Here is a 12,628-nt window from a genome sequence, read left to right on the forward strand (position 1 = left end):
GCCATGCCTTGTCTGTGTGTGTGCACAGCGGCCTGGAGTTAACTATCCTGGAAGGAAAAGCATCAGGAACCACACCCCCAGGGAAGGGTCGTCTTTGAGGAATGCTCCCTCCACACCCTTCACTTGGAGCATGCCGGAATACCCCGAGAGAGGTAGGGATGCTGCCTTTCTCCCTCGTGTATGGAAGTCTCCCCAGTTGGCGTTTCCTGGCCCGCCTTGTATTAGGTGGGCACCGGGCTTGGCCGTGCTGTGTCTGTCTGTGTGTATGTGCACGGTGGCCTGGGAATCGTAGCCCCAGAGGTGGATGCTTCGCTGTGTTTTTTCCTCTTTACAGAAAATTACACTCTACATTACATCTGCACTGCAGTTACTTCAAGAACAGATTTCCCAGATTGCAATGGTGCTGTTCGGGTGGATGGTAAGTGTATAAAGAACATTACAGCTAATGAGCCACTACTGGACTACTGGAAAAGGACAGATTCAGCAGAGAATTCCAGAGATCTTCAAAGACAATGAGGCTACTGGAATGGGACACTTTATTCAGACTGCAGATGAGGATGAAAACATGCAGAAACAGCAGCACAGTGACACTTAACAACATTCATTATTACAGTCTAGTAGTGAGTATCCATGGAAACCAGCCATCAGACAGTAACAGTAAGATGTATTCTGTACCTCTGTCAGTCTACAGTGTACAGCGTCCTCATGTGTTGTTACATTGTTACACAGTCAGTTAACAGCAGCAGAGAATCTGTATACACATGACTGTAATCTGTGCTACTATAATCACTCCTATGTAAAACCACATGAAAGAACTACCCAATCATTTGTATTTATTGTTTTCCCACATTAGACAGACACCTTTTGATGGAGCTAATTACACAAGTGGACATTTACAGTTACACTGTTTTTTATTAGTATATTAGCATTAGAAGTGTTAGTAGTTTTTATTTGTATTAGTAATAGTTGCATTAGTGTGCTCTCTGTGAATTAATTGCATGAATGCTAGGTGTCACTATGACCTAGTGCTACAGGAGCTTAGTCATTTGTGTATGAGTTTGAGCATTGTGACTGACATCATAACTGTTCCTGAATCAAATAATGGAAGACATTTTAATTAATTTTTATAGTTTATATTGTATAGTTTATAATATTGTACTTGCTATTTTGCTGTCAAGTGGCCTAGGGTCTTAAAAGAATGTAAAGACAGTTATTATGTAATAGTTTTAAGTCAAGGACATACAAAGAAACACAGTCATCCTGTAACAGCTCTGTGATGTCCTTACTCCACATTAAAACAAATACAAAATCAAAAAACCCACATAACTCTTTATGTAATGTTCATGCTAAGTTTGGAACAGATTGTGGAATGCTGCTACCTTATTAAATGGCTCATTATTAAATGACTTATTATATTTATTATAAAATTTAACTTTTGTGTATGGATTAGTTTTTCAAGAAAGAAAATTGTAATAGTCACTATAACAGTAATATAAACTAGTAATTTAATGATGATAATGATGATAAAAATAATCCATGTTAGGTCCAGTTATAAGAGTATCTGGAGTGAAAAGGCAGAACAATGCAAGTAACAAAAACAATGTAAAAGATTGACTGAGGCTTGATCTGTTCAAACATACCTGAGGAGTAAAGGAAAACATCTTACATGTTTAACTTGTTTGTATGTGTTTTCTGAATGCCCATTAACAACTGTTTAAATAGGTGTTGTTAGTCACTCCTCACAAAACAATCCATTAATAGGAACACTGGTGATGTAAGCATCAAATTAATAATTACACAGTTTTAAAATATACATGCGCCCCACATACTGCAGTATTTTAGGCACTAAAACAGTTTTAGAGTCTATATATTTAATGCACTTCTAATTGCACAATAGCCTCTTTAGAACATATGCAAAATGGTGAGCCCTTTCACCAAAAACCCACAATGGTGTCATGTTTAGATATCTGCAGGGGTTCACACAGTGCAGGTGATGTACGGCTGTGAGATGGATGATGATGGAATCAAGCTATGACGGAGAAGACTACATCAGTCTGGATCTGAACACACACACCTGGATTGCAGCTAATGATAAAGTTAAAATTACCAAACGTATGGGATTCTGATGTTTCTTATAGTGTGAACCAAACAAACTACCTGGAGAACACCTGTATCAGTGGTTACAGGAGTATGCAGAGAGGAAAGGTAGAGTGTGTGATCTGCTCTGTTAATGTAACTGCGCCTGCTGCTCAGACACACTGCAATCCCCCTCATCAGTGTAAACCTGCTGCTCAGACACACTGCATTCCCCCTCATCAGTGTAAACCTGCTGCTCAGACTTATATTTTTTTGTGAGGATAAGGGAATAACCAGCACAAAGAAAAGATTATTAAACGCACAGAGAAGTACAGCTAGGAACATTGATCTTTACATAGAGACCTGCACAGGAATGGGGATAGCAGTAACACACATCAGTGGAGAAACCTGCTGGTTTGGGAACAAAATTGAAAAGGTTCCTGTGGTGACAACAGGAATATTCATAAGATTTATGGTATTCCTGTGGGAATGCTAATAAAAATACCATAGTAATAGTGTGTGTAACTTCCACATAGTTAAACCCAAAACATTCTCAGCTCCTGTATTGAAGTTTTGTCTGACTCTTGAGTGTTTTTTTTTTTTTTTTGTATGATGGATGAAGTAGTGCTTAAAAACAATGATTGGCGGAAAGGCCCGTCAGTCAGTTCACCATCAATTACTTCTCACGTCCTCCGTTACTCGACAGAAATTCAACATTAAGAAGGATGTTCTGTCAGTTATTGATCTAAAGTTGACCACTTACGTTTTGAAAAGAATGGGATAAAGAATGACTGGAAACAGTCTGCACTGATCAAAGACTTCCATGCTGTCCAGCACTCAGCACTACATGTTAGTTTGCTGAAGGATATGTTGACTGTGGCAGTCTGGTATTGTGTTGTATCCTCTCTTGAGTGTGTTGTGGGTGTTATCTGCATACATATTTAATACAGTTAATACTCAAGTATTCCTACTACATCTGTCATGCAGTAGTTGATATATTCTACACAGTTTGTACAATAATTCCATATCCATCTTGTCTTTTAGGCTTTATTCCTGTTTCAGGAAACCCCACTGCACGTAAGTGATACAGTGAACACTAATGGATTATTTAGTTATATTATTCAGTTCACTTCATTAATGTCTGAGTATTTAACTTTAACTCTGTTAACCTACAGGTTTTACAGCCTCTGGCGATGAATCATCGATCACCAGCTCCCCCGATTGCAGAATTCTAATAGAACGTTTTTTTATTTGTTTCAAATATCTTAGCAGTAGAAATACACCAGTATTATGATTTTAAACAAAATATGTAGTCACTGGGCTACAACTTAACACTTTGTACCTTTATAAAAATATGCAGCCAAAAAATATTTTACTAAACATAATATATATATATATATACACACACACACACACACACACACACACACACACACACACACTGACTTCAGCTACCTGTAAAATTAAAGCTGGAAACAGCTAGTCTAGTCATGATGGTCTGTGAACATAACATGTAAACACTGGGTAACACTGAACTGTATTCAGTTTTCAGCCACCAAAACATTTTAAAAGTATTCAGTCCAAGCCTGGTTTGCTACTACCAATCACCCTTCAGATCTGCCACAAGCACAGTGACACAGGTGTTGGGTTCATGAGGGTGCAGGAATGACCCATAAGGACTTGCACTGTTGAGGGGGTGCTCTGACTATAGCGTTTGTGCAGCTGGTCAAGTAAAATAGGCAGTTATTCACATTACCAGTACATGTTTAAAATGTGGTGATTACTACCAGGATTACAATACTTTAACATGGATCACATACATTACATAAAAAATAAATTTTTATGGTTCTGATTGAGGGGACAAATGCCATGAATATTGTCACACTGACAGCTTTCGCATTAAATGTAACGTGTGTTTATTTAAAAGTTTAAAATGTGTGGTGTCCCTGTTTACATTATTTAAATCTACCCCTTGAACATACCATTTCCTAATATCCATAGACTCCTTTATATATTAATGAGAGAAGTCAAGTTTATGATCACAGAAACAGGACCATGTTTTATATTTATACATCTATAAATCAAAATATACATTTGATATAATATTTTAAGAAAAAACAGAGTTTTCTAGTAATCAGATTTTAGTGGAAAAGAGGAATATGACACTTTTAGGATACACTTTTAATTGATCAGGAGGTCCTGTAAGAAACATCTCTTTTGGTCTCTTTTCCAAGCTCAATGTAGGACTTGGCACTGTGGTTTTCATTCTTGTCAATGACGTTCTCATCATGGCCAATCAGACAGGCAGAACACAACAGGGCTGAGCAACTGCTGCTTTTTTTTTGGACTATGAAGTTATTAAACACCCAAGAACAAAATGAAAATAATGAAACATCCACTGCAAGATGTTGAGTCAGTATGTGGTAGGGTTGGTGGTGGAAAGAAAATTGAGTCACTGCTGCCATCTGGTGGAAATGAGAGGTCATTGCTAGCTGCAGTTTTCTCAGAGAGTATTCTTTAATACATTAGAACTTTCATTTATACTTAAGGAAGAGATTTAATCAACAAATCTCACATTATTGATTATTTAGAGTTCTCTGAACAGTTTGTTATTGGCACAACATGTCCAGCAAGAAAAATAAAAAGTTCCTGCATCATCACTGTAAACCTGCTGCTCAGACACACTGCATTCCCTCTCATCACTGTAAAGATGTACCTCAGGGGTAGATGTACCTCTGCAGAAAGAGAGACTAGATAGGCTCCAGCAGATCTAGCTATGGCAGCACAGTTAAAAGGATAGAGTGAGAAGGAAGCACAGGCATGAGGGCACCCTGGAACATCAGCACTCCACCACTCTCAGTCTATAAACCAAAAGAGAGTGTCAAAAGAGAGGTGAAGTGACAGCATCACAAAATCCCAGTTTACCATAACTCTCAATGCCCATGGACCCCCAGATCTACACCTTTACCCAAGATGGTAGTTAATAAAATACCTGACTGTTCAGGTTTTCAGCCTAGCCTTAAATATTCAGATTGTGTCTGAATCTCAAATATTTACAGGAAGGTTATTCCATAGTGTTGCTACTGATAAAGAGCCTGACCCTTTTGAACTAAGCAGATTGTAAAGCACTAAGAGTTCTCTAAGCTACTGTAGGTAAGATCATTCAGTGCTTTGCAGGTAATTAAAAGTATTTTATAATCAATATGAAATTTTATTGGGAGCCAGTGTAAAGTACCTAAGATATGAGTGATGTGATCAAATTTTCTGGTTCTAGTAAATATTCTGGCTGTTGCATTTTGGACTAGCTGGAGGTTTTTTAGGCACATAGTAGTACAGCCTGATAGTAAGGCATTACAGTAGTCCAATCTTAATAATAAATGCATGGACTAGCTTTTATGCATCATATGAAGAAAGCATGTTCCTAATATTTAAAATGTTCCTAATGTGGAGAAAGGCGGTCCTAGAAATATTATTTACATGAGCTTCGACCTAGAGACTGGGATCCATAACACCTCAAAGATCTTTAAGTGTTAAGGAAGGTGTGATTGTGATACCACTGAGGTTCACTGAGTAATTAAATAGTGAGGACTTGGGTGTCTCTGGGTCTAATAAATGTGATGCAGGCGGCTCAGATGAAGCAAGAGGCAGGGTTGTGGGGAAGTGCGGTTTATTATCCATAGACAATAAAGAAACCAAAAGCACTAAAGAAACAAAACGCACAGAATAATCGCTGGGTCGAAGGCAGCGCAGCGACGTTCAACAGCGAAGTTGAGGGCTCATCAGTTAATGTACAGCGCTATCTTTGTGTACCTGTGGGTTTTAAATAGACACACAATTAGCAGGGACAGGTGCGCACAATCAATACTCCGGGGATGAGGAGTGAGGCTGGGAAGTGGAGTGATCTCCCTATCTCCTTCAAGCTGGTCCAAAGACCTCGCCAGCCTCCTGACATGTGGCCGGCCCAGTCTTTGCCGAGCAGGCTTCCCCAGATGCTCTCTCTGGAAGGAGGCAGTGAGATTGGGGTCCAATGCCTGGAAGGCCGGTACCCAGCTACGTTCTTCTGGACCATACCCCTCCCAGTCAACCAGGTACTGAAGTCCCTTCCTACTCTGATGCAAATCCAGCATCTTATGTACCCTGTACGCTGGCCCTCCATCAATGTCGATGGGGGGAGGCGAAGGACCTGGGGGGGTGACCCTCCTCTGCAAGGGCACCCTCCATCACCGGTTTCAGGGCGTACAAGTGGAAAGCCTGAGACACCCCCTTAGTAAACCCACACGATACGTGACATCATTAACCTGCTCTAGTATGGTGTATGGGCCTCCATATTTTGCCTCCAACTTCCCTGAGGGGCCTGCCCGGCCGTCTTTTGTAGAAACCCACACCTGTTGTCCCGACTCGTATCATGGAGTCTCCCCGTGTCTCAAATCTGTCTTCCTTTTATAGTTGGCGATTGCTTTCCGTAGGTTCTGATGTGCTTCCTCCTGCTCACTTTGCACCATTCCTCCACGGCCGGCTGGTGGGATGTGGGCACATTCCATGGATAACGCGCTGGCTGATACCCTCAAATCAGACACACTCAAAAGGGCAGAGGGAGGCCTCGATTCAACCACACTACCACACCACTAATCAGGCCAACAGCTGGGCTAGACCTTATACAAGCCCAGTGAACCAGTCACTCAGTGCTGGGTCTTTGCTAAAGTTTTAAGACAAGTTCCTAGCTGGTAACTTCAGGTATTGAGGTCTGTGAGCCCTCATGCTACACATCACTTCTTCCCTGCGAGGGTGTCTGTGTTTTTACATGTCCCCTCCCCTCTCCAGTTTTCCCCTCTCAAGTCTCTCTCTCGAGGCTTTCCTTAGCTATCCTCCTCATTTTCTGTTTTTTTTTGGGAAGTTTTAGTTTGATTTTCCCAAGTGTATATTTTTTGCTGTAATTACCAGAACTACATTTTTCTGCTTTCTATTTGCTGAACAGAACCAAGAGGTACCATGAGCCCTACTACAACAAAACAAGATATCAATTACATTGATTTTCTATGATGTCGCATCCACAAACCTGAAAATGCCTTTTTTATAGTGTGCTGGTTCTGTGCCCACACAGGAAACATAACGACCACGCAGCAGTCCACACTGATGATGATGAGGAGGAAGATGCAACAAATTCATCTTCATCAAATTAAATATATTCGGAATCTGAAGAACCAGCACTGGAAAATGCACAGTCTAAGTCAGTCATAATGATGTTTGATAGCGGCAATGTCCAAGACTGACGTCACTCTGCAACTTTCTGCAATATTCAGAGCAACATCGGTTTTTCTGTCAATGTACCTGAAGCCATCATTTTTAAAGAAATGAACATTGGTATTTTAATTTTAGTTCACATATACATTTTTACAGTAGCTAAGATAATATGTAATCTTCAGGAAGGTCCATAGGTTGTGCTTAGTCTTTAATTAAATGTAATTGTCTCATTACATAATAAACAATATTATGAACTAATGTGTTTTACTTGTGTTGTCTGAAGACGTTGTTCATGTGAATTGCATTAGTTTCAGATTAGGAAACTTCTGCATATGCATCACTTGGCTTCACACATTCTCTCACTCTCGCTCTGTGTGTGCGTGTTTAAGGTGGGGATGGTAGTCGGAAACGTTAGCTGACCTAAGTGATAAATTGTGAATTATTTTTTTTTGCTCTCTGCTGCTTTACTACTGTGTAACTCCTCTGGTGCCTGTTACCAGTGCTGGATTATCTTGGAATTTCGACTGCCTAGCAGCCTCCACAGGGATTAATCTGGTACTTTGTGTTACTCAACAGAAAAGTAGAGCCATTGCAGCAGTCAGCAGTCAGCGGTAAGTTGCACCATCCTCTTGTATTCTAAAAGTAGCGTTCAGCTCAGCAAGAAACTTGCTAACATGGCATTTTATTGACAGGAAAGGCTTTTTCTATTACAGACATTAAAACCTCAGATTCTACATTGAAGTGATAAATAGACATCAAAAGGTAAGCCAGTCATCGTTCAGATCTGTGCATACATGTTTTGGTCACCTTCTAGAATATACAGGATACAGAAAAGAAATTAAATTATTGTATGTTTATTGAATTTTGTGCATATCTTTGTGAGACGCCATTACTCTCATTGGACTACCCAACCAATGTTATGCCTGCACAGTTTAATACTAAGTACCTCCTACTTGTTTTATTCCTTCACAGATGAAGATTCCATTTGTTTAATTCAGATATTTTCAGTTTTACATGCGTCTTGTGAGTATCAAACCATTTCAAAATGTACCGATCTTGTCTTTAGATAGGACATGAATTAAATATTGAAATACTAGCCTAGAAGTTTACTGCTTTTTTGGAAGCAAAGATAAAAAAAACGAGAAAGTGTCAGTCTTGAATGTCTGGTTCGGTCACATTAACTGAGCTGAAATGCACTCTGTCAAAGCATATCCAGACATAATGAAAGTGAAGGGGAGGCTGGAGAGGACTCCAAATTATTCTATAAGGAAGTGTGCCATGTTGTTTATGTATTGTGGCATGATATGGAAGAAAAGTGCTGGAGCTACCTCTGACAAGCTTAGTTGAGGAATTTGTTAAGTGATGTCATTGGACGAGTGCTATGTGGAAAATCAGGCCTTAGGTCAGAAGATACCTGGAAAGCAAAGAATGCAAGAAGGCAAATGATGGCTAGTTTTATTTGTGAGCAGAAATTGGATGCAAGGCACCCAGCAGCAGCATCGCAAGGAAGGCAATGCCAATGGCTTCACTGGGAAAGTGGAGAAAAGGAAAATCACCTGGCAAGAGCTGTGGGATGTGGATGCGAGTTGCATCAACTTTTTGCTTGGAGCAACTTGCAACATCCTCCCAACTCTCCAAAACCTGGGACAGTGGGGAGGCAAAGACATTAAGTGTAAATGATGTGCAAGTTGGCACACTGAAGCATATTTTAACAGTGTGTAAGGTTAGCTTGTCACAGGGTTCCTATACATGGAGACACAATCAACTGCGTAGTGTATAGGAGTATTTATTTGATAGTAAGTGCCTAGACTTGATCATGTTGCCAAGTGGCATTAGTAATAAAGGGAATAAGTTTGTGTGAGAGGGATGATGTGTTGAAGCATACACAAGCAATCTGGAAATTATTTGTAGATGTATGTAAAAAAGTACAGGTCCCACAGTGTTCTGCGTTAAGTATGCTGAGGCCAGACATGGTGTTGTATTCTGAAAGTAAATGGATAGTTTTTTATTCAGTTCCATTTGAAGATGCAGTGGATGAAGGTTTTGAAAAGGAAAATGCTGAAGTACACAGACTTGGTGGCTGAGGTGAGCGAATGCATGTTTGCAGGTGCTTATAAGACCAGTAGAGACAGGTGTCAAAGGATGTGTAGATGTCTGCCACTGCTTGTACAGTTCAGCCTTTGAAGCCATAAATTTATAGAAACTGTAAAGGAGTTATCATAAGTAGCTGAAAGGGCTAGTCAGTAGTTGTGGAGGAGGAGAGCTCAGTCTGGATTGGGGTAATGCACCCTAAAGTTGGAGTGGCTGAGATTGTCATGTCATTGTGTAAAGTGGTAGATCCAGATGGAACTGGTGGCATGGAGCAGGTATTAATGGTGCTGGCTCTAGTCATTGTGGAGGCCAGGATGGGTCTGAGCATGGCACTGAGCATGCATTAATGATGGCAGTGGGGCTGAGTATGGCCTTAGTTGCTGGGAAGGCCATCATGGATCTTACGGGTTGTGTTTGTTAGTGGCATAGTGCTTAAAGAGGTGCAGCTGGTTTAAAGTGAGCTTGGAAGGGAGTGAGGCTGGGACACCAAACCTCACTTTTGAGCCTTCGGGCTTAATTTAATGAAAAAATGGTTATCCTGTGTATATGAAACATATAAAGTCTGAGAGCTCATTTACTTATCTACATATCAACTGAATAGAATATCTAAGCAGTAGAAGAGTTATAATTTTTATAATTTTTTATTTTATATTAGTTTTATCCTTATAGAAAAGTGAGTCCTTCTAAAAACTATCATTTTGACTAATCCTATTCTTAGGCTTTATTTTAACAGCACAAAAATTCAGTGCAAGAACTACCTGGAGTTTTTAAACACAAGTTTAAGATACTGAATGATGGACACACGTGCCACTATAAACATTCACTATTCAGGAGCAGCATTACTCCTATTTAATTTAGGATTAATCCTCACAGAGGTCTTGCTCTTTTTGTTATCTTAATCTTTACAGTTTACAGCTCATTATCAAAACTCATCTAGGAAATGAAGTAATTAAAAGAGGTTTTTGTTGTAAATCAGAATAACTACATTTTCTGTTTCTGTTTGCTGTACAGAATCAAGAGACATCATGAATTCCATCGAAGTGACGCAAAATTACTATGATTATGACTACCCCAACACAACAGATACCCCAACATTGTCTTCACCATCATGCAGAGATACGATGTGTGTGATCTTAGCAACAGCCAATGTGATCATCTTTGTGCTGGGTGTCACTGGAAATGGTCTGGTGATTTGGATCGCTGGATTTAGGATGAAGAAGTCAGTCAACACAACCTGGTACCTCAGCCTGGCCATGTCTGACTTCCTGTCCTGTGCCTTCCTACCATTTTATGTCGTCTACTTGGTAAAAGGCGACTGGGTCTTTGGGCTCTTCTTGTGCAAGCTCCAGTCCTTCATTATGTTCGTTAACATGTTCAGCAGCATCTTCCTCCTCCTCATCATCAGCGTGGACCGCTGTGTGGTTGTTAGGTTTCCCGTGTGGGCGCAGAACCAGCGTACTGTAAAAAAGGCCTCTGTGATAGTCATGCTGGCTTGGATTGTCTCAGCACTGCTTAGCATACCATCAGCCATTTATCGAGATGTCCAGGAAGATTATATCCAGCCAATCAAAAAATGTTTCAACAATTACATGGAGGATGAAGTCCATATTTCCACCATAGTGTGTCGATTCATTTTTGGATTTGTGATCCCGTTCCTGGTCATCCTCACCTGTTATATTGTGATCATCCACAAGCTGAAGACCAACCAGATTGCAAAGTCCAAAAAGCCATTTAGGATCATGACAGTGCTGATTGTTTGCTTTTTTATCTGCTGGTTTCCTTTTCACACTGTTGCTTTCATGGAACTTGACACTAAATATAAAAGTATTACTTCCATTGGACAAGTAATTGCTGGCACTCTTGCCACTGCAAACAGCTTTATGAACCCGTTTCTTTATGCTTTCATGGGGAAGGATTTTAACAGGAAGTTTTATGCAATTCTATCAAAGATTGAGAGTGTAATCGAGGAGGAGGGACGGAGCACAGTCCGAGGGACGTCTATGACCAACGCAGCGGAAGGCTTACGTTCAACTACTGTTTAAGGCGTCATGTGCTTTTGTCTGTCATGAAGATATCAAACAATTAGGCAAAAAAAAAAGTAGAATGTTTTATATGTTTATGTAGTATTGTCTCTTACAGCCTCATTCATATTATTGCTAGTCTTTGTTCGAGTACTCTGTTTTAGGGTAGTCCATATTTATTTGTAAAACATTTTTTACTGAAAAAAAAAGCAGTTAGTTCCAGGCACATAAAAGATTTGCACTGCTCATGTTTTTCTGGCAATTCTTTAACATCTCCACAGTCACAATACTGTATGTTGACTGGTTGACACGGTTATGAACATGTTCAGAAGATATGCATCAAAATAAGAAATGTGTTGCAACTCACTTGGGAGATGCAAGACACCTAAATAATATTTTTACAGTCAAGCCCACATTTTTACTTGCACTTTTTTTTTTTTTTATCTCTGCTGTCTCTTAAATTTGCTGTTGAAGCATGACTCATATTTTGCCACTGAAAACCACACACTTCCTTTACTTCTTTACTAAAAGGCCAAATGAACCACATGAGCAAATGAGGAAAGTGTCTCTTTGCCTTGGTCAGTCAGGCAGTTTGTGAACAATTTGACATGTTTTCAAAGAACCATGTAGTTCTCCAAGTGATCCAAAAGCATTCAAGAAATGAAGATCAACTTAGTGGTCTGATGCCACTGAAGGACAATTTTACTGATAAACATCGGGAGCTCAGGGCACAGCAGCCTCCTGCATCTACTAAACTGATATCCGGAAGCAACAAGCACAGGAGGTTACACGTGCTCATAGGCAAGAAAGTGCAAAGGCACAAAGAAACTTGATTCAGAGAATAGACAGTTATTGAAGGATGGAGAACAAGGGGGGGAAGGAGGGGGGGCAGGCACAAGTTTAAAGCTAAATAAAGGAAACAAAATGGAAAAATAAAAAAATAAATAACCCACAAAACTGCTATACCAGTATTGTTTTTTTTAAAAGGAAGAAAAAACAGGATGTCATTACATATTGTCATTTATGATATTAAAGATGTTAGAAGGTTAGTTATTTGGAATACGTTTTGACATGCAGTCTTCTGTGTGTTAACTGTCAGATTTCCATATAAAATGTCCAGTAATGTTGGAACAAGGTTGACCGGCATAAAAGATTGTATAATCACTTCACTCACACACTTTGAACAACAACAACAACAA

The 12,628-nt window shown here is 39.8% G+C and overlaps 1 protein-coding gene across 2 annotated transcripts; it reads left to right on the forward strand.

Moving 5' to 3' along the window:
* Positions 1 to 7,773: 7,773 nt before the first annotated feature.
* Positions 7,774 to 12,286, forward strand: LOC118241428 (chemokine-like receptor 1). Of its 2 annotated transcripts, none has more exons than XM_035526421.1 (3): positions 7,774 to 7,928; positions 8,031 to 8,079; positions 10,420 to 12,286. In XM_035526421.1, the coding sequence occupies exon 3, from the start codon at positions 10,434 to 10,436 to the stop codon at positions 11,448 to 11,450; it is 1,017 nt and encodes a 338-aa protein (XP_035382314.1). In that variant the 5' UTR covers positions 7,774 to 7,928; positions 8,031 to 8,079; positions 10,420 to 10,433; the 3' UTR covers positions 11,451 to 12,286. The 2 variants fall into 2 exon arrangements, with proteins under 2 accessions (XP_035382314.1, XP_035382313.1); XM_035526420.1 differs by lacking the exon at positions 7,774 to 7,928 and adding an exon at positions 8,290 to 8,340 and having other exon boundaries at positions 8,015 to 8,079.
* The last annotated feature ends 342 nt before the right edge of the window (positions 12,287 to 12,628 follow it).

This window comes from Electrophorus electricus, chromosome 5 (assembly GCF_013358815.1).
Source record: "Electrophorus electricus isolate fEleEle1 chromosome 5, fEleEle1.pri, whole genome shotgun sequence".
In the NCBI taxonomy this organism is placed as follows: domain Eukaryota; kingdom Metazoa; phylum Chordata; class Actinopteri; order Gymnotiformes; family Gymnotidae; genus Electrophorus; species Electrophorus electricus.